This window comes from Aethalodelphis obliquidens, unplaced genomic scaffold (assembly GCF_003676395.1).
Source record: "Aethalodelphis obliquidens isolate GAN/ISIS:26980383/991018 unplaced genomic scaffold, ASM367639v1 scaffold89, whole genome shotgun sequence".
Classification (NCBI taxonomy): domain Eukaryota; kingdom Metazoa; phylum Chordata; class Mammalia; order Artiodactyla; family Delphinidae; genus Aethalodelphis; species Aethalodelphis obliquidens.
In genome coordinates this window covers 2,260,743-2,282,013 of record NW_020838033.1, presented here as the reverse complement: position 1 = coordinate 2,282,013, position 21,271 = coordinate 2,260,743, and the positions used below count along the sequence as shown (strand labels likewise).

General features: G+C 52.9%; 2 protein-coding genes and 1 long non-coding RNA gene across 6 annotated transcripts in view; 1 reads left to right on the top strand and 2 right to left on the bottom strand.

Annotated features, from left to right (window-relative positions):
• Nucleotides 1-1,104: 1,104 nt before the first annotated feature.
• On the bottom strand, nt 1,105-3,469 carry HOXB2 (homeobox B2). Its single transcript, XM_027094353.1, has 2 exons — nt 2,971-3,469; nt 1,105-2,200 (listed from the first exon to the last, which is right to left on the bottom strand). Exons 1-2 carry the CDS (start codon nt 3,347-3,349, stop codon nt 1,518-1,520), a joined length of 1,062 nt encoding a protein of 353 aa, XP_026950154.1. The 5' UTR covers nt 3,350-3,469; the 3' UTR covers nt 1,105-1,517.
• On the top strand, nt 2,209-9,526 carry LOC113613564 (uncharacterized). Of its 3 annotated transcripts, none has more exons than XR_003430296.1 (5): nt 2,209-2,697; nt 6,822-6,900; nt 8,357-8,415; nt 8,829-8,879; nt 9,418-9,526. It is a non-coding gene; the product is annotated as an uncharacterized LOC113613564 (long non-coding RNA). The 3 variants fall into 3 exon arrangements; XR_003430297.1 differs by lacking the exon at nt 2,209-2,697 and adding an exon at nt 3,239-5,123; XR_003430295.1 differs by lacking the exon at nt 2,209-2,697 and having other exon boundaries at nt 3,239-6,900.
• The window catches only part of HOXB3 (homeobox B3), a 26,441-nt gene continuing 12,477 nt past the window's right edge, over nt 7,308-21,271 (bottom strand). For both annotated transcript variants that reach the window (XM_027094351.1, XM_027094352.1), the window contains exons 2-4: nt 14,096-14,183; nt 10,508-11,104; nt 7,308-9,652 (exon numbers count right to left, since the gene is read on the bottom strand). In XM_027094351.1, the coding sequence (XP_026950152.1) occupies nt 8,823-9,652; nt 10,508-10,955 (1,278 nt within the window). In that variant the 5' untranslated portion in view covers nt 10,956-11,104; nt 14,096-14,183 and the 3' untranslated portion in view covers nt 7,308-8,822. The remainder of the gene's footprint in view (nt 9,653-10,507; nt 11,105-14,095; nt 14,184-21,271) is intronic.

The following is a 21,271-nucleotide window of genomic DNA, read 5'->3' as shown; positions in this document are numbered from 1 at the left end:
AACTTGTGGGCAAAGACAGGTACGTCTGCACTTGGAGAAAGCTCTGGCCGGGCATCAAATCCCAGAGCGAAGGATCAAAAGTCAGATTCGGCTACGCAGACCCGGGCCAACAAGATCCGTCGTTCGCCCCCTCCCACTCCCACCCCCTCGCGGACCCTCCGTCCATCTCGCGTCCTTAGCATCCGTTGGGCTGATTTTTTTAAACAATACAAAAACCAAAAGGAGGCTCCCTGGCTTCTTTTCTTCACTGGCATCTGGACGATCCGGACAGGCGAAGGTGGGTGCGGGGACGGTCCCCGGGGCTGGCCCCGCGCATCCCGAGGCGGCCGTCATGGCGGCCACAATCTCTTCCCTCGCCCTCCCTGCCGCCCGGCCCCAGCGCCATTTTGAGCATCTTCCTTGCTTTCCTGTCTCCCTCCCGCGTTCCTCGCTCCTCCTTCGCTGCCTGCAGGCCAAGCGCCTCCCAACGCAGCCCGGGCTTCCCGGGGCTTGTCGCCCGGCAGCTCTTCGGACGCTCCTCCCAACTCCAGGTGCCTTAGGGTGACTGAGGGGCCCGAAGAGCATTGGTGCCCGGACCCCGCTACATTTTCCACCCGGTCTCCTTTCTTGTCCACTTGGAGGTCAGTTACCATCCCTGGGCACAGGCGCTGCTTCCCAAGAAAACTCCCGACCGCACTCCACTACTTGGCCCTGCCCACGACCCCAGGAGTCGGGTCCCCAGGCGTCCTGGAAAAAGCTCCTCCACCCCGCTTGGGGCAGAGGCGAGAAGCCTAGGAAACCCTAGGACCCCTCCCAATCTAGCTGAACCTCTGCGCCTCCCACCGCGACCCCGAAGCCTCTTCTCTTGGCACCCACTTCAGTCGGCAGCGCACCCTCTCCCCCTACCTTTATTTTTAAGCAGAGCCAAAGGCTATCTGTTACGGGGTGGCAACAAACGCCCACTCTCGTCAGAGCTGCGGGCGGCCAAATAGGACCCCTTTTGTACCATCCGGGCTTAGTCGGCCCAGGGCCAGACAAACCTGGCGCTGGTCCTGAGGGAGTGAGGGCCGGCCTAGGGGGTGCGGGGAGGAAAGGGGCTGGGTCCCAACACAAACACTCGTTTTCGTATCATAAAGACATTTATTTAATCTATGAAAATAATGTACAATAAATACTTTTCCCTTTTCCTATTATTAAAGAATTTTAATAAATAATCTACGATCTAAAACTTAAAAAAAGAGGAAAATAGGTTCCTCTAGTTCCTTTTAAGAAAGCACCCCCCCGCCCCCGCGCCAGAGTTTAATTATTCCTGAGATTTCGTTGGAAGGACTCTACCAAACGGATTTTTTCTGTGTGATTTTTAAAAGACGCCCGAGTGCCCAATATTTTAAAGAGAGAAGAAAGAAAGTGGATTAAACGGTAATTCAATAATACCTGAATTTTAGCAAAACACATAAAGAAGTCTACACGGCTTGGGGAGGGGATCCTCGGCAGCCGAGGGGGGCGGGGGTCGAGGGCCGGGAGGAGGAAGCGGGTTATTAGGAGAACTGCAGGTCGATGGCACAGAGGGTGCTGGTGAAGAAGTCCAGCTCTTCTTCGGAAAAGGGAACCGGGCTGTCAAGCGAGCCCTGGAGGCTGGGGGAGAGGCCTCCGGACAGCTGGAGACAGGAGTCGGCCGCGAAGAAGCTGAGGTCGGGCAGGAAAGGTGAATCCTGTCGCTCCGGGAAGACGTCTTCTGGCAACGGCTCCGACCCCTGCCCTCCCGCCCCGTGCAGCGCGCCGCCCAGCCTCCGCGCGCCCGCGTCCTCCACGCGAGCTGCCAAAGGCCGGGGTCCCGAGGCGCTAGGAGGCCCCGGCGCGACCTCGGGCGGGTGACAGCAGGCTTCCCGAACCGCCTGCGAGGCGGTGGGGCGGCCCGGGCTGGCCACGGGCTCCTCGGCGGGCTCGCCGGTGTCCTTCGGCGCGCCGGCGCAGGCTGGCTCCCCGTCGGGCGGCTCTCGGTGCTGCGTCTGCCGCTTGTGCTTCATGCGCCTATTCTGGAACCACACTTTGACCTGCCTCTCGGTGAGGTCCAGCAAGGCCGCTATCTCCACGCGGCGCGGCCGGCACAGGTACTTGTTAAAGTGGAATTCCTTCTCCAGCTCCAGCAACTGCGTGTTGGTGTAAGCAGTGCGCAGCCTGCGCGCCCCGCCGCCCGCGGCCTCCTGCAGTCCCGGCCCATCTGCAGGGAAAGCGGGCTGGGCGTCAACGCTGGCCGTGTCCTTAGCCCAACCTCGACTTAGTTGAAATAAAAACTACCCCATCAGCCCAAAACAATAGCAGCAGCACCCCCGCCCTTACCGCTTACCAAAGCGGCTCGCTCCCAAGGCTCTGGCCTTCTTTCCCGTCCCTCTCTCGCCTCCAGACCCGGCCCGGGTCAGGGCAAAGCATTCAGAGAGCCGCCCACGAGCCACGCATGGGGTAGGAAGCTGTTCCCTTTCTCCCCCAGAACCTCAGAGCCCCCTCCCAGGTCCTCTGAATGGACCCCTAATTTCGGCACTTTCCAACTCAGCCTGGGGAGAGGGTTCATAAAGAAAGATTGTTCCTCACCTCCTTTGCTCCCTAGCTCCCTAGGTCTCAAATTCCCCCTCTTCTCCTAGAACTGGGGTAGATGGGACCGAATCTTTTCCTGCCTCCAGATTCGACCCCAGCCAACAACACTCCTCCACACAGATAACGGTGAAACCTCAATCAAATCCCTTTCTTCTAGCAGAAAAAAAATGCTCTTTCCCAACCAGCTTCCAAAATCTGCTGTAGAAAGAAAGAAAGAAAAAAAAAAGTGCAGGCAGCGGCCAGGCCTGAACCCCAGCGGTCTTTTCTGCTTCCTCGTCCCTGGAATCGACGGGGGCAAGGAACCCCAACAGGCTCGCCAGCTTTTCTACCTCCCCCATCGCTCCTTCTCCCCCTTTCTTTCTAGCTGCCCCTCACCCCATCCCTACCGCGCTTACCGACCTGCGGGCGATCCGACCCCGGAGGCCGGGACGGAGGAGGCGGCCGGGGGAGACGTGGCGGATTGGCTGGGTTTCTTGGCGGATTTCTTCTCTTTCATCCAGGGGAACTCAGGAGCCAGGGGGGCAGCGGGGAACGGCGGCGGCGGCAGAGCGGGCCCATCTTCAGCTCGCTTTTGGCTCCCGGGTCTCTGAAGGGTGGAGGCGCCGGGCTGGAGGCTGGGGAAGGTTTGCTCGAAAGGAGGAGGAGGAGGAATTAATGTCGACTCCTTGATTGATGAAGTTTGAAATGTCTCCAAGACAGCGGGGAAGGAAGTCAGACACTCGGCAAGCGATGGCTGGCTGTTTATAAACCCAATCTCCCTCTCAAATTCAAAATTCATGGCTTTCAATGGTGGGGGAGGGGGCCTGCTGGGGGGGCGTCAGGAGGGAGGATCGGAAGGGACCCCCCCTCCTGCCCCCCCCAGGTCTGTGTGATGGAGCGATTTTGGGAGGGGAAGATTTTGCTTTTTTTTTTTTTTAATTTTGGGCCTTTATAATTGTATATTGCTGATAAATACAAGCGTATGGGGACTCTCTCTATTAAACCCAGGACTCCGGCGAAATTGCAGGGAATTCATGGTCACGGGACCGGCCTTGGCCAATCGCTTGTCTGGGCCTGGTGGAAAACAGAGAGCGTTATTTGCTTTAATTGATTCAAAAACTGTAGAGGACCATGACCTGGACACCATGAGCCCCCCAGTCCTACACTCCCTCTCCGCATGACTCACTTTCTCCAGAAAAGCTAAAGGAACCTTTTCCTCATCCCCTTCAGAGGATGGGAGGTTCTGGAATCCCAGGAAACAAGAGAACCTAAGGGAGAAATCGTCCTCTTCTGAAAATATTTTTAATAGAGTAAATTAAAGCTTTCTTTACAAGGCCAGCAGCATTCTCTTCCCCTCCCCCCCCCCCAAAGAAGCTGAGTGAGGATCTCAATGTGAGAGGAAGAGGTAGTAAAAAGAGGCTTTCGCCTTTGGGAAAGGTCGGTGTTACCGTGCAGCAAGGAAGAGATTTGCAAGCATCAGCAGCGCTATCCCCAACCCACCCCCCAAAACAACAGATAAATCTTGGGAAATCGACAAGCACTCCTAGGCTGACACAGAGGGGTGAGAGAGATAGTGAGGGGCCCTTTTGCACCTCTGGCCTACATAGCTGTGTGGTCTCAGTTGCCTTCTCTGCCCAGCGTTTGCAGCACTACCCCTGCCCCTATGTCTACCTGCCTCCTCACCTGGAGGCATCTGCACTCCTATATGACACCCCCAACAGACAGGGTCTAAGATGCATATGCACCCACCCACTCAAGCCTCAAGCCTGTATCTGCATCTATATCCAGCAACAGGAACAAGAACCAAGGTAGCCACCGATTCAACTTAGAGAACTCTCAAACCTCAGGTCAATGTATGGGGTGGAGGTGGGGCTTTTCCCTCAAGGAATCCCCCTGCCATTTTTGCCATTGTATTAATTAATATCCCTGACAAGGTAGAATTCCCTAAACATGGAGGGGGTGAAAAAATAATGACTACTGAGACGATATTCCATTTCTGGCCCCTGGGGGGAATTGTTGTTGTTTATTTCTTTTCAGAGGATCAAGATAGTGTGAACTTTAGGGAGTGCTGTAATTTACGGGAGGGAAGGGATACAAGACTCAGGGCCCCAAGCAATCGGTGGGAAACTAGATCTCAAAACAGAAAATGAAAAGTCGATCTGGGGTAAGATTTTTAAATAAGTGGGTCAGAGGGACCGAGAGGAGATGAGGTGATCAATCTTAGCCCCCTGACAGCTCCCTCGGATGGCATCAAAGAATTTGGCTCTTTGGGAAAGCAGAGGGAACAGCCGAAATTCCACATCCCTTTAAAAGGCCTGGGGATGGGGGGTGCTAGCAAAAGAGAAGGGTGATTCTGGGAGAGCAGGGAAACAGATGGGAAATGGGGACAGAGGAAGGGCACTGGGTTGGGTGGAAAGTTTGTCTGGAGAACTCCCACGGCTCTGGCCTCCCCTCCCCCTCCTTGCTCGCTGCCTCCTAGCAAGAAGGAGAAGGCTGGTTAGCAGAGAAATGGCATCTCGGCCGGGAGCTGGAACTAGAAACTTTCTGTCAATGTAACAGACGCGTGGGTGGTGGTGAGTATTCATCCGCGTGGGTGGTGGGTGAGTAAAAAAAGACAGAGAAATCTGAGGAAAAGGATGGGGTGGAGGAGAGCCAGGAGGAAAAAAGGGGAGCTGGAGGCAAGGGCTGCAGGGCAGGGGGCGGCAAGCTCTGGAGGGTTCAGATCCAAGAGAGCTGCTCTGAAAAACTGGGCAAACTCGCCAGAGACGGTTAGTTGTGTCCAGCTCAGCTCCAAATAAAGTAATTTTTGCTACTTGGAGGAGGGGATGGGGGTGGGAGTGGGGAGTAGGCAGAGAAGAATCTGAAGAGTAGTTGTCTGGAAGTTGTGCAGTGAGGCCTGGGAGGGTTCTTCCTCCGGCCACCCCCTTGAAAAGCCCTGCAAGTTTTTCACAGCCTCTCCGGCTGGCTGCAGGGTTGAGCGCTTCTCTCCGCAACAACTCCGGCTGCCCCTGCAGGAAATACGGCTCTCTCTAACCCTGCTGACAGATTTTATGGCCAGATTAGAGAACAGCAGAACACTTGGGTGTTAAAAGGGACCAAGAGAACCTTCCTTCCCCGAGACACCGCTTCCCTGCCCCCTTGCTGTGCTGTGAATCTTACAGCGCAGATATTTCCCCCTTCCCCAGATATTTCCCCCTTCCCACTGCTTAGCTAGGGCCTGAAATCCCTCAGAAGGAAGGGTAGGGGACACCAAGCCAAGGCAGCCCTTATTTTTCTTGTTTGCAATGACAATTTCAAGCCAAGGCTCAGTTTTTCAAACTTGAGCTAAACTCTCTGACTTGCCTGCCTTTCTCCTGCTAGATAATCTATCCACTCAACCCCCAGAGCCAAACGCGGCGCTTCACCTAGTTACATCATTCAGAAGATGTTACTCAGGGAAGAGGAAGAGAGAGAGAAAGACAGAAAGAAAGAAAAACCCTTGAGCGTTATTTGATCCCAATCAAACTTTGCACGCTCTTATGCCTTTAAATTATAGCCTGACCCAATGCTAAATTGCTTGCTGGTTAGGTGAGCCTAGTCCAGTTAAAATCCTACTTGGTGGTGGGGGGGGGGAGTGTAGAATTCAGGTTGCTTTTTTATTGTTATTTATTGTTGCATAAAGACTGTAATTACTAACCTTGGACTGCCAGGATGCAACATAAAAATGAAAATCAGCTCTCGCTTTAAGGCTGAGGGCCTGGAACGATTCTCACCGACACGCCCCCCCCCCATCACTATCAACAAATATATGCTCCTAATTAAGCAATGCGGGCGCATCGCTTACAATCAGAATTATGCAACTCTTCAGCAAGCAGCCATCGCCTCTCTTTCAACGAATTAGCTCCATATTTCAGCCGCCCTGTCTCCTCGCTCTTATCGGCTCCAGCGACGCGGCAGTGACATTTCATCTTTGACAGACTCTCTCTATCCTCGCTCCAATGTGATAAAAGTTTTATGGAACCACGACTAAGAAATGAAGTTTTCCCAAGGATCGTGGAAACAGAGCAGCACATTAGCCTGGGGACCATTTTATTTACGCTTGGATCCAACAGCTTCTCCTACCCTCCTCCTCTCCCCTTTCCCTGGCAGTGGAAATCAAACACGCCTCCTCTCCCTCCGCCCTGAGTTTTATTTAGTGATTTAATTTCACTTTAGTTTTAAGGTTTGACCTGAGAAGTCTAGGCCTCAGATTTTTTTTTTAGATTAATCATTTTCCTTTGTTTTCATTTTAGACCCAATGGTGGTTGGGCTTCGGGTCACGTGACGACTTCTTTGTCGCTCCGGAAGAGAACTGTGAAGTTTAGGTTGCGTGTAAGCAGCAGTAATGGGCCAGGTTTTTGTTGTTGTCCATAGGGTGGGGGGGGGTGGGGGGGGGGGGGGGGCGGTGAGGAAGTTGTGGCCAAAGAAGCAAAAAGACAAAAGACCAATCAATGAGAAAAACTGAGAGGCAAAGAAGCCAAACAGAAAGATGGAGAGGGAGCGCCCAAGTCTCCTGTCCCCCCAAACTTGTTACTTAAATCTTAGCTAAAGAACTTGGCAGAATGTTCCAAGCTTGTGTGAGAAAAACCAAATAAACCTGAGACACAGATGGGGGAGGTAGGGGCCTGAGCAGGGGAATAAAAAGGCCAGGATAGGGTCTTCACCATTCTTCCCTTGGGGGAAATCTGGCAGTCAGCAGCCTGCTGCTCTGCTATCTAAATTGGACCACCAGGACAAGATAAAATTGATAACAGAAAGTTTATTCAAGAATTGTTTGACAGACAACCCTTTTAAGTAAGGAAAAAAGTAACTACAGAAGAACAAAGAAAGTTCCAAGAGGGAATTAACTCTAATTCTACAAATTCAGGACTATACAGTGACAATTAGGAGCTGAGTTCATGCCTTTTAGAACTAATTACAATTGCTCATAAGTACGAGTTTAACATAAATCTACAGCTCTTTTCTAGAGTACAATATAACTAAAATAGCTGGTTTTACATGACAGGGAACACAACATCCTTTATAACAAGTAAATACTAAAAAAAGTACAATTTTTTCCTTTTTCCTCATATAAATACATAATGTAGGGGGATAAATAATACAAAAAAGGAAAATATTTTAACAGGCTATAACCAATAAATATATATGAAAATGTTCACTAGAACACACACTTTTTGAGCAATGCTGGACTCCTGCAGGCCCAGGCATCTCTCACAGTTGTTTTTATATCCATTAAAATGTAAACTCTAAGTGCAACAAAAGTGTCCTGTCCCGGTTGAGCAAGGCACACAGGCCCAGCTGCAGACCCCGCCTGGGACAGACAGTTTGTTAAAATATACCCTGTTTTCACGTTAAGTCAAGAGAGCAACGGAAGAAAAGAAAAGTGTAGAACCTCGTGTCACCGACTGCTTTCTGTGGAGAGAGGGGGATGGACCTGGAGCTGAGATGCGAAGCAGCAGAATGGGCAAACCTTCAGTCTTGACAACTTGCCTGCCCTCACCTCCCAGCTTTGCCATAAAAGAAAAAATATATATATATATTTATAATATAGACAGCTCTGACTTTCAGGATCTCTCACCATCCCTGAGCCCTCTGAAGACTGTAATTGATGGGGGCGGGGTATAGATATTAATGTCCTAGAGCAGGAAAGGTGTGGGACTAGAAATGGAGGAAGTGCCCAATCAACCTCAAATCGATTGACAGAAATTTGAGGATTCAGGGAAGTGGGAGGGGTACGTGCTTTGTGCCCTTGGTTTTGAAATGTGTTTTAATTTTTTTTTTAAAAAAGGAGAATTGCCAGGAAAAAAAAAAATCAAGATTTGGGGGAATTACCCACATAGATGTAAGGTAAGTTGGTTGGTTGGCTGGTGATGGCCTAGCCATCTTGTCTGTTTTTTAAAATGTGCTTCTCTGCGTTGTTTCCCTATCTCCTCTTTCTCTACCCCACTCTCGAGGGTGAAATTCCAACTGGGTATTGCTGGAGGCCTAGGATTGATAGGGTCATCTCCAATCTGCTGTAGATTCCTTTCCAATGGGTGGGCAGGCGGACTTAATAAGAGCTGCAGGACTTAAAAAGCAACTTCTCAGGCCAGGAGAAGGGGAAGGAACTCCAGGCCCTTTCTTCCCGGGAAGCCTGGCTGCCACCTCCCTGCCTCCTCTTTCAGACCTCCAGGCTGTCCCGCAGAACTCCACAGCCCCCGCCCTTCCTGGGTCTCCCCCACCCCAGGACCTGCCCCTCAGCCCTCCCTCTTCCATCACAGGTGTGTTAACTTGGGCGCTTCTTGGATTCTACCCTGAGGAGGAGGCGCATGGTGAGAGGAGAGGTCTGTGTAGGTGGGGTGGGGGTCGCAGGGTCCGTGATGCTGGCTGGGGGCCATAGGAGGCGCCCCGTTGTAGTCCAGGTTCCCCGAGGGGTGGTGGGAAAGGTGGTTGAGGCCGTAGAGGGAGGGGCCGGCAGAGGGCGGCAGCGGATCCGCGTAGCCGCCCCCGCCCACGTACACCGGGCTGCCCTGCATGGTGGGCGTCCCGTAGGCGCCCCCGTTGGCTTGGAGGACATGAGGCTCATAATCGGGCGCCGGGGTCGGGGGGTACTTCTGAGGGGCGCCGCACCCTTTGAGGGGGGGCTGGTAGTTGGAGGGCAGCGCATAGGCATTCTGGTGGGCTTTGCCGAAGGCGGGCGGGGACGGGCTCTCGTAGCTGGGGGTCATGGAATGCAAGGCGTTCATGAAGCCGGCCGTGGACTGCATGGGCTGCGGGGGGCTGCCAGCGGGGGAGGGGCCCCCCGAAGACGAGGCCAGGCCCTTGGCCTTCTGGTCCTTCTTGTACTTCATGCGCCTGTTTTGGAACCAGATCTTGATTTGCCGCTCGCTGAGGTTCAGCAGGTTGGCCATCTCCACGCGGCGTGGCCGGCACAGGTAGCGGTTGAAGTGGAACTCCTTCTCCAGCTCCACCAGCTGCGCGCTAGTGTACGCCGTCCGCGCCCGTTTGGACGCCGCCGAACCCGGGGGGCTCTTGTCCCCTCCCCCGCCGCCGCCCCCGCCACCGCCACTGCCTCCGCCGCCGCCGCCGCCGCCGCAGCCCTCTGCTGGATCCGAGGGGGAGGGGTGGGAAGGGGAGAAAATGAAATAAAAGATAATTACTGAACACGCCGAAATTGAATGCATCGTTTCTTAATAAATCCAGGCCTGGACTCGGAGCACCCGCCGCCCTCCCCTTTGCGTCCCCGCCTCCTCCTCTCCACTGCCCCCCCACCCGCCCGTCGCATTAGCGGACACTCTATAATAGTGGCATTTATTAAGAGACCTGTTCGCCTCTCGCTGCCCCAGCTTATGAAAATTTGATCATGTCACGCAGACAGAGCCGCATGGCCATTAATTTAGGCCTGGATTTTCTCGCGCACACTTCCTCCCCCTTATTCCCAGTTCCAGGTGTGGAAGACACTCCTCCCACCCCCACCCCCACCCCGCCCGGTCCTCTGGACCCGGCAGGTGCCTGAGGAGAATCCCGGGGGGGGGGGGAGTCTGGACATTCTGGGCAGGGCGCGGAAATGTGGGGCGAAGAGGCTGTAGTGCCTGGAGGCCGGGACCCCGGGCCGCCCGAGCGAGTGATTAATGCCCACAGTAATCATCCTTAATAATAATCGTTGACGACTCTGCGTCTACTGGCAGCGTCTGACTCTGCGGCCTTGCGAACGGCTGAGGCCGAGCACCTGGACTTCTGGACCTCTCAGAAGCTCAGGTGGAGGGGGCTGGAGGGAGAGGGTGTTGGCGGGGTCAGGGGTCATCAGGTGGTGGGGGGTACGGGGAAATGCGCCGCTAACGCCGCCACCTGATCTTGTTCCCAGGCCGCCGCCTGGGCGCCTAGGGGCTGGGTGCTAGAATAACAGTGACATTCCTGGCCTGGACAAACGCTGACGACGAGGAAGCCAGAGAGCCGGTACCTGTGCCAGGGGAGACGTTTTTCAGCTTGGATGTTTGCCTCGACTCTTTCATCCAGGGGAATATCTGTTTGGTGAGGGTGGAGTTGGAGCCGGGACCGCACTTGGGGGGGCCGCTTTTGCTGGGGCCGCCCCCGTTACTGCTGTTGCTAGTGGTACTGGTAGGTGCAGCGCTGGGCGGGGGTGAGCCGGGCGGGGCTGGCAGGGGCTCGGGGGCCAGGCCGGGCCTCATGCAGCTGCCGTTGAGCTCCTTGCTCTTGGCGTGCGGGGCGGCGTTGCCCAGGGACTGCAGCGAGCACGCTGAGCGCTGGTAGTCACCCTCCAGGTGCGTGGCGGCCTGGAAGGGGGGTTGAGGGGGACCGTCGTAGCCGAAGCCATTGCTGCCAGGGTACGAGGAGTAGCCTCCGAAGAGTGCGGCCGCAGCGTTGTCGTAGTAGGTGGCTTTCTGCATCGCTGGGCGAGGCCCGGGCGGTGGGTGGCAACTTGCAAGGGCCTGATACCCTCACGACCGGACATTGGCACCCCTGGGGTCACGTGGCTCGTCGGACCCCCCTCCCCTTTCTGCCCCCCTCCTCCCGGGGTCTGTTCGTAGCGGTTGACCTGCGGGGTGAGAGAAGAGACACAGGGGGAGAAGAGGACTGGGGCTCGAATCCATCTTAGGAACTGAAAAGGGAACTGACATCAATAGGGTTTTTCTACTCCCCCACCCAACATCTTCACATCAGATGCTGAGGCCACTTCCTTGACCTGAAATGGATTTTTCTTATTGCAACGCTTTAATTTTAAAAGAAAAAGCCTACCAGTTTTCATTTCCACTCAAAAAATAAGGACTCTACTCCTTTGGGGACTGCCTAGATATAGAATCTTACTATTGCAAGGGACATTGCTTCTCTCCTGCCTGAACACTTGCCCCTGACCTCTCCTCTTCCCTCCTTCTACACCACCCCCCCCCAATCTGGGATAGGTGTGTGGGGGGGGTTGCAGACTCCAAAATAAAAGCATCATCAACACCGTCCTCTGAGCTGAGAGGCCTCCTGCCTCTGCCTCCATCTAGGTTCCTTTCATCCAGGGGCTAGCCTGGAGAAAACACTGAGTATCTCTGAAAGAGGCAGGAGGGAGAAGCAGGTTGAGCAGGGAACCTTCTGGTGTGAGGGATACTCTCCTTCCCCTCCCACCTCACGAAGACTGCAGCCTGACCTAGAAACTTCCTGAAGATTTTTAACCTGCAGAGCCAGTGGCACTGAGCCTCCTCCATGGCCTTGCTGCAGGTACCAACACCTCCAGTCTGAGTCTTTTCTAGCCAAGTCTGGGACCCCACAGCCAGCAGCCCCCATGGGGCCCCCAAATGGAACAGGATTGTTTTCCTGGCGGGGCTGGTTGGTGCTGTGACCATTTGGCCCAGGTCTCCCCCCACCCTCTGTTTTTTTTTTCATCAGGCTTAATTTTTTCCCCACCCTTTTCTTGACAGTCTGTTTCCTTTGATTTTTCTAAAGAAGAAAAGAAGAAAGAAATTGGATAACTGCTGGACTTCTACTGAGAGATGGGAAAGTGCTTTCTAAAACAGAAAATTTTTCCCTAGGAAAAAAGGAAGTAAACAAAGCAACTTGAACAATATTATCCTCTGGGTTGGAAACTGGGTGCCCCTGTTTACTGAAGTTCTCTGAGGCCAAAAAAAAAATGATTATTTTAATGCAGGCTTTTAAAAGTGTGCTGGAAAAATAAAGGTTCAAGCTGTCACAGGATCTTCTGTATTTCTTCTGAAACTTCTGACTGTATCCCCCCATCTATCTTACCAACCCCTCACCATCACTTTTCATAAAATCTTCAGACTGACCCTCTCTTCTGACATATGAGTTTAGACTACTTAAATCTCATTCAGCCCAGCTGGTCAACTCCAAAGAAAACTAAAAATAGGAAAATAAAACAAAAAGGAGTGCAGGTGAAGGAAATCCCTCCCACACATAAACCCCCTTCTTAATGGCACAGATTTATACTCAAAAGGGAGCCGGGTAGCCCTGAGTTCTGATTGGGTTCTGGGAAGAATTTGTTTCTGGGAAACACGCATGGGTCTGCAAAGCAGCAGGTCCTTCCAGGGAGGAGAACTGGAGTTCAATTGACCAGGCTGACCCAATCCCTTTATTATTATTACCATTAGCCTCTGATGATTTAACCAAAATTAGCTTCGGAGCAGCCCTGGCTGAAGGGGGAATTAATTAACAGGCATCAGTTGAGTTTGTTATTAATAGATAGGAGAATGAAATAAAACTGTTGGAGGGGGTTGGCTGGCTGGGCCCTGGCTTTATTTAGTCTAAATGATTGTTACAGCAGTAATGATGATGATGATGATGATGATAAAACAATAATTTGACTAGACGACTGGGGCTGAAATTCCTGTCGCTCCCCCTGCAATAAACTCGCAAACCATCGCAGGACCGAGGCCAGGAGAGTGTGGGAAGCAAGAAGCCAGAGACGTGATAGGAAAGAATGGAGACTCCGCTGGCGGCGAGAAAGGGCCGGGAAGGTTTGCGGACCGAGTTAGCCCCTGGCTGCCGCCGCCGGGCTGTCTCGGCTGCTGCTGCCGCGGTGGCTGGCGATGAGCTATGTTGTCCCAAGGAGGCGAAGAGAAAGCGTTCAGGACACGGAAACGGTTAGCAGCGGCAGGTTCCAAGCACAGCCGGCCGAGGGCCGAGCCCTAGGGCAGCAGCAAGTTTGGGCGCTGGAGGTAACCGAATTAAAAGGCATCTTAGCAACTCCGCACCGGGACTTTGCCAGGCCACACTCGGCTGGAGGGCGCAGAGGCCTGGCTGATGGGACAGTGAGAAGAGGGAAAGGTGCCGAGGGGATCCGAGATCTGGGGATCCAGGAAAAGGGGGGGTGGGGAGCAGCTCTACCAAGCCAAACATGTCTATTTCCCTTGCCTCCATGTTGGAAAAATCCAGGCTCCATATGGCTTCTCGGGAGAAAGGGAGGGAGGGAAGGAGACGTGGCTCCCGGCTTCCCCCCAGGGTCTCGCTGAAGAAGGGCGGTGAGCCACCCCAAGAAACCCACCTTTCCAGGCACACCCCCGAAATCCTGGGAGAGTAACAATAGCTGGGAAGCCCTGGGAGAGGGGATAGGCCACCTTCCAGGACTTAAAAAAAAAAAATAGAAGGAAGGAAAAAAAAGAAGGAAGAAAAATAAAACAACAAAAAAGGAAAAGAGAAAAAGATTAGGCTCTTCTTAGCAGCGGGGCAAAAATTCAGCCCTGATCTGACTGCTTAAAGAAAAGAGAAGAGAAAAGGAGAGAAGCAGGAAGAGAGAGGGAGAGGGAGAGAGGGAGGGAGGGAGGGAGAGAGAGAGAGAGAGAGGGAGAGGGAGAGAGAGAGAGAGGGAGAGGGAGAGGGAGAGAGGGAGAGGGAGAGAGAGAGAGAGAGACAGAGAGAGAGAGAGAGAGAGAGAGAGAGAGAGAGAGAGAGAGAGAGTCGCTGCGTGGAAGGAAGCTTAAAGCTTGTGAACTCTTCTTGAACCGAGATTGGAGTCATATGGGCCATAAATCATTGAGACATACTCTCCGCCATTCACAAACTGATAGCCTATTTCAGTCCAGCTTACCTTAGCCACCGATGAGGGGAGAACAGGCAGACATAATATATATTCACATCGAGCCCCAGCGCGAGCGGCAGGCGAGAAATCTCCCCTCCTTGAAGGCAAAGGAAAAAAAGACCACTGTTTAAAGCGGCGTCGCCCCCCTCCCCAATAGCCACCCCGGCTGGGGAGTCTGAGGGGCAGACCGGCCGGAGGAGCCGCGCGGCGTCCGCTTCAATTCACTCGGCTTAGGAGCGGGGGTGCGCAGGAGGGAGGGGGTGGGGAAGCGGGAAAAAAATAGAAGAAGACCAAAAGGTGCTCGGGCGGCTCAGCTCGCTGAGAATCCAGCTCCGGGCTCCGGCACGGCCAAGCCGCCACAGTGTGGTTGCCCTATAAGACTGGTACGCCCTACTCTCCGTAACAATGGCCTCTGCTTTTGCACAGGGAAAAAAACCACACAGACACACACACTCACACACTCACTCACTCACACACACACAAGCTCACACACACCCCCACCTCTCCCCCTTTAGCAAGCTTAGATGCCTGATAAGGAAGGAAGGTGATGGTGGTGATGGGAGAGGGGGAACATTTTGAACCCCCCCCCTCAATTAAAAAAAAAAAAAGAGTGAGAAAGGAAAGGAGGTAGAGGTTTTGAGTTTTGTTTTCGTTTTTTAAGGACAGGTAAATTTTTAAATTCAGATTTTGGCGGGGGAGGAAGAGGAGCGCAAAGATAAGGCAAAGCCTGTGGAGTTCACAGCTCCCCCCAGCACCACTAGTAAACCCTTCCTCTAATTGGAGAAGTAGCTTGGGAGGCCCTGGGGGGGGGGCGTTTCCTGGGTGCCTCTCTGCATTCATTTGCAGTGGGAACACTGGGACTTTTTTTTTTAAGTAGTTTCACTCTTGCGGGACTGGTGGCTGCGTCTCTGGCCCTCTGGCTCTGTCTCCCTCCTTCCGAGTCTCCCATAGTCTCCCAGTCTCTGTTTCTTCTCTCCCCCACACCCTCTCTATTCCTCCTCTCTCCCGGCAAATCTCCTGGCCCAGTTTCCAACCTGTAGGGGGGGGGTGGGGAGCCAGACCTCTCTTTTCTTTTTAACAGACCAACCCCCCCCCAATTTGAGAGCAGACAACAAGCGGTGAGTGATTATTTTAAAAATCCAGACCATCTTGTAGGGGGAGGGGGGTTGAGGAGAGGGTGACAAAAGGAGGACCTTGTGTTTAGCTTGAGTTCCAGACACGGCTGCCAATAGAGAGGCTGTAAGAACTGCATGAAGAAGTTTCTGTTGAGATTCTCACCTCTGGAAGGGCAGAAGGGGCTAAGAAGTGATAAGGGCATTTGTACTTCTAAGAAGATGAGAAGAACCCGCAAAATGGCTTAATTTTAAATGCACTGGCAGAAGAGATGGAGGATAGTTATTTATATTATTATTATTCAGAACAAACCTGTTAATTTCTCTTAGCTCTACAAGATTTAGGACTCTTGGAACAGGTGAGGAAGACTACAAAAGCTCAACTTTTCTTCGAGTGTGTTTTACAAGGGCAGGAAAAGGCGAGGAGGCCTGTAGGAGGAAGACAGGAGGCAAGAATGTAGGTGTCTGCAGATTTGGGGTGGGGGTGGGGAAGAGCCGTTCCTGGAGGAGGAAAAAGACAAAAAGAGCACCAGGACTTTTCCAAAAGCAGGAGTGTCTGCAACTCTGCCGAACTGCTGACTCGGGCTTAGAGGATAAAATAGAAGGCCGACAGTCTCTCCATTCTACAAAGGCAGCTTGGAAAACTTGTTCTCTTAACTTCTCCGTAGACAGAGCCAGCCACTACCTTGTGACATCCTGGTTAGAATCCTTGGCTTTTGCCTTCTCCCATCTGGATGCACCAGGAGAGAAGGGACTGGGAGAACAAAGGTGAGAGATGGTTTCCAGCTATTGTCTCCCCTCCAGGAGAGGGTGGCTGTGTCTGGCAAAGCTTCCCTCACACCCCATAGCTCCCCACTCACAGGCTTTTCTTTGGGCTGAGAAAGGGTCCTACTATCTACTCTCCTACTCTCGTAGGGGGTGGTCCCTGGCTCCCTCCGGCCCCCACTTCTTTCAGGCCCACTAAATCAGGCCTCGTGGGCTGCAGCAGCCAGTTTCCTGGGGCCCTGCTGAATGGGGGTGGAGGGGGGGACCCATGGCCTCTCTACCCTCCAGCAAGGAACTGCATGAAGAGTCTCCCACTGTGATGTCCTGAGGATCCTGCCGCCTGCCTAGAGAGTTGGTGGCTGAGGGAAGTGTGGTGGGGAGGTGAAGACGGAAGGTGGAAGCCATTTTCTGTATTTATTAATAGTATCAAGGAAAGAAAATGCCCAAGCCAGACCCAGTTCTGGTGCTTAAGCCAGGACCCTCAGAGAAAGCAGTCAGGGCTACAAAGAATCTGTCCTGAGATCTCTGGACCCTGGTTAGAGACCTGCTGGATTGGACCTTATGTAGCTTTGGGCCTGGTGGGTCAGGGACTCGCCCATGGCGGCTTCTAGAGGCTTTTAGAGAACAGCACCTTTGGGTCTTTTCCTCCCCAAATTAAAAAGTCAAGAGTGTACCTCAGACCCTCCAACTCTCCTAGCTGTTTCTACCACTAGCTAGAGAAGGTCATCGTGAAATTAAGAGAAGAGGAGGACCTGTTCACTTGTGGGACTGCACAGCTTTGCCCCAAGGAATAAAGAGAGCCCAGGGGGCACACAACTAGCTGCGGGCCTGCAGGAGGATCGGCCTGAAGCTGAGCTGAGGGGAGAGGACTTTTCCAGAGACAGCAGTGGACGCCTCCCCACTCGGAGCTTCAACTCATGTGGTCCCCTCTGGCTACACAAGGAGGTGGGGTGCAGTGGGGCAGGAGCAAAAAGGAGGGCTGGGAGCAAGAGAACTAACCTGGAGAAGATTTTCAGAGCACACATACCCCCAACTGTGGTAGGAAATGGGGTGGGGGCTTCTTAAGGAATTCTGAGAGCAGAGCCCATTCGAAATGCTTGCGACGCAATTAGATCCCCGTTCGGTTTCTTTCCTGCCTTTTTTATCCCTTTCTCGGAGATTTCTGGCTGGCCAATTGCCCCTGTTTGGGGCTGGGAAGGTGGCGGGTGGATGGTAGAACTGGCAGCCCCAGGACACCCATTTTGTTTGCGGTGTTGCTGCAGGCTAGGGACCTTCCAAACTTCAGGGGATAGGGCAGGGGCAGTAAGGAGCCTGGGCAGGGACCTTGGGGTGGGAAACACCAGAGGGGTCTGAGGGAAGACTTTGAGGTCTGGAAAAAGGAGGAGAGAGGGATTTATCACCCCTGACAGTGAAGTCATGATTTAAGCACAGACTAGAGAGAGAAGAGGGAACGACCTCTTCCTGGATTCAAGGAAGGAAACTTGAGCACCTTACCATGTGTGAGAGACAGAGAGGGAGAGAAAATGAAAAAGAAAAATTGAGAGAAAAATTAAGACACAGATAACTTACTGTAATCTAATAAGGGCAGAAATTAATAATAAAGGCAAAAATCAGAGAAAATGTCCCCCTTCATAGACATTCTTTCCTCTCAGATTCAGTTTCCCCAGAGCTGGACCACTCGCTCCCGCACTCCCCTCCCCCACTCCTAATCTGTACCCAGTACCAGGGGACGGGCCCTTAAAACCCCCTTGAGGGATCACTGGGTGCCCATCCTTCAAGGCCTTGGGGGATCATGTCTCTCCCCCAAAAAACCATCAAAGAGCAAACGAAAATTCTCCTCTCACTAAGCACAAACTGGCTGGCTCCCTTAAAATCGATTTCTGATATCAGCCTTTGGGATGACCAAGTATTCCCCCCTCCCCCAAGCCCCCAGCTCAGCAAGCCCCAAATTCGCCTGGCCCGCTGGGCTCCCTGAGAAGCCGGGACCTGGGAGTCGGGGAGGGGGTGGCGGCAAGGCTTTTAGCGATCTCTTTCTTTCTGGTCCTGTCTGGGTTCCCGGTCCCACACTCTTCAGCTTCACTGCCCAAGTTTGTGGCCGCGGCAGAGTCGTGAAAAGTTCACACACACACACCCGAATCTCCACCGCTTTTAAATATTAATAAAGATTTCCAAGCTGGGTGTTGTAAAATGGGAATTGCTACTGCAAATCGCTCTTGGTATTTGGATCCCCAACTCCCACCTCTCTAAGATGCCCGAGCGGGAGGGAACAAAGGGGCTGAGGAAACGAGAAGATTCCGCGCCTGGGCGGAGGCCCGTGTAGACCCGGCTCAGTAGAAGCTGAGATTGAAAGAAGAAAACGGCCGCTAAGATTGGAGAAGAAAAATCCGAGCTGCACTCTCCCCTCATACCAGGCGTGGGAGCGCGAAAAGGAGGCAGGACAAAACAGGGCAGCCAGAGGGTTTGCAAAGTCTGCTCGGTGACCAAGGAGGCCGCGCCAGGGGCTGATGGTGCTTAAGGCCAAGTCGGGAGTTGGGAGCTGGCGGCGCCTGGATGGGAATGAGCCCGACTGAATTGGGGGTCCCGCCTCATCTAGAAGCTCTGTCCTGCCCTGGCAAACCCCACCCCGGGCGGATGTCGAGACAAAGGTGGGCAGAGTGGAGAAGGCAAGAAGGAGAGGGGAGAATCTTGGACAGCTTGGGGAGGGGTAGGAGTGGGGGTGGGGGTGGGGTTTGCTAGGGAAGGAACAGAGAAGCAGACAAGAGAGGAACAGGACGCAGCCCGCTGCGAGGGACTGCGCAGGTCTCTCCTGACAGATTGGATGTCTCTCCCAGTGACCTCTGTTTAGCAGACAATAACTCACCGGATTAATGACCAATCAGCAGAAGGCCTTCCGAATTGCCTCCGAATATAAAAAGTCAGAATGGGATAGGGCCAGAATCTGGGCCTGCCGGCCCTTTTGGTTTTTTCTTTCTCTCTCTCTCAAGTAGGGTTTGGGGTGAGGCTCTAAGAAATGGATTATCTGGCCAGAGACTCTGATTTCCAGAACCCCGAAGATGAATTTGTTTCTTATCTCTTCCAACTTCCTCCACCAGAATTCATATCCTTGACCACACTTCCCAAGGCAACCTGGAAGCCTCTCCTCCTCTGCTGGCCTCCTCATATCCCTGATCCTACAAGAAATCTCCCTTCTCACAACCATGCAACTTCTGAGAAGCCCCCATCTCTTTTGAATCTTATTTTATTTTTTCCCAGTTAGGAGAAGAGATGGAAAATAAGAGCAAGAATAGGACAGGGGTCATCCACCTTGCAGGCTTTCTGTCCTGGCTGCCCTGGGAGGAGACCTGGTATAGTGCTGTGGTAGCCTGCGTGTGTCCTCTCCCAAGAAGAGGGGACCCAAAGGCCCAGGGATCAGGATCAGGCTGGAAGTAGTGGTGGTGCTGGCCTGCTGTCATAGTATCTAAATTCTGAAACCACAAATCAGTCCCTGGGCTATACTGCCAACAACTCCAGCCTCAGCTCCCATGCCTGGCGGGGAAAGTGCCTTGCTCTGAGAGGCTGAGCCCCTCCTTCCTTAGCACCCCCTCCAAATGCCAATCCCGGCCCAACCCACCCAGCTAGCCCCTCCCACTGCCTTCCATCTCCACTGCTCTAGGCCTGGGCTTCTCCTCTGCTGAGAATAAGGACACCTTCAGGAGGAGGAATGGTCCAGATTGCAGTGGATTTCTTAGAGCCAGTCTGAGTAACCATGCACTGCTCTGGGCATATGCAAACTCCCTGTATATTGCAAATATGCATGCAGTGACCTATACTCAGATGCCCACAGAACTCCAGGACACAAAAGGGAGCTGCTCCCAAGCACTAGAGAGTTACTCAAGGTCAGAACTGGAAAGAACTCAGGGAGTGTCCTGTCCAACCCTGCCATTGTCAACGATAGAGAAACTGAGGTCCAGAGCCAGGAAGTGGTTTGTCTAAAGTCATACTTGGGATAGGCTTGGAAGTCAGGAGGCTTGGATTCTAGGTGGTCCAGATTGGCTGTGTGCTCTGAAGCAGAGAATTCATTGGGCCTCACTTGTCCCCTTCTGTAAAGCCAGATCCTGTGTGGAGGGGAGGGCTTGGGCTAAATGATCTTCCAAGGTCCATTTTTTGGGCTGACAGTTTGTGGTTCTCTGTGTACTGATGTAAAAGTGTGACAATAAGCAGTAATAAACTGAGTTCAGACAATAATGGGCACCATCTTGGCCAAAGGCAGACTATTTCCTCTTGGGAGTTCAATGCTTACACCCTCGCAACTGAGTACCAGCCACACTCCTGGTCCTCCTTGTCCCCTCAGAGGCTGGTGCACTGGTTTTTACTGCTCTTCTGTGTCAGGGGTGGGTTATTCTTCAAATCAAAAGTGCTATTTTTGGACACAGCAACCTGAGCAGTAAATAATTAATTTGTGTAATTAGAAGAGGAAGGCTTAAAGCTGACAATTTTTAACCAGGAATCAATGCACCCATTGTACCAGCCTGGCCTTCTCACCCGACCAGCCCCCAACACTGCCCACACACCTACCAGCTTCCCCAACTGCCTCCCTCAACTGGGAGACCAGCATTCCCAAGACTGCCAGCAGGGTTCATGGAATCAGACTCTGCTCCTTCCCCAACAAAGTTCCATTCTCTGCCTTCTCCCCTACAGAAATTGGTCTGCCTGCAGCTGCCCCTCACAGCTTGCTTTCCCGACCCCCTAAAGCTGTGCTGGGCTCCAGGTCCAGGCTCTCTGCTCTTGGGACACATGTAATCTACCTCCCCTGCTCAAGATGCCCCAACAATTCAGGGAGTTTGCATTTCAAGAAACTCCCATTAATATCAATTTACTTCACTGAAACCTCGGGTTCTTCATCAAGTTGATGATTTATGATAAAATCAATTAAATTACAGCCACTTAGGGCCCAGCCGCTTCCTCTCAGATTTCATTGGTGCAGGGCCCAAGTGTCTGGTGGAAAAATGCAAGTTTAGCTGGAGGCGAGGAAAGATAATTCTGCGGCTGAGAAAATTTAATGCAAAACAATTTCCAGGCAAAGCCGGGCGTCTGGACAGAAATGCAAGAGCCACCAGTTGGCCTGCGGAAATAACTATCTGGGGGTCAAAATATTTTTCTCCCCACCTCCATCATCGTGCATGGCTCCTTTGCTCTGTTCCCCTTTGTGCTCACCCATCCCCTCCCAAACAGAGACTTTGGGGGAGTTTGAGCAGTACTGGTGGAACCCAAGCCAGCCTCAAACCAACATCCCCTACCACTGCAGGCCTTTTTCTCCCCTCCCCCTCCC

What these genes read in the sequence shown, in the direction of transcription:
- HOXB2 (XM_027094353.1), bottom strand. Translation starts at nt 3,349, where the DNA reads ATGAATTTTGAATTTGAGAGGGAGATTGGGTTTATAAACAGCCAGCCA. An exon ending in CGGGGTCGGATCGCCCGCAG is followed by an intron (nt 2,201 to 2,970) that starts GTCGGTAAGCGC and finishes CTTTCCCTGCAG; the next exon opens with ATGGGCCGGGACTGCAGGAG.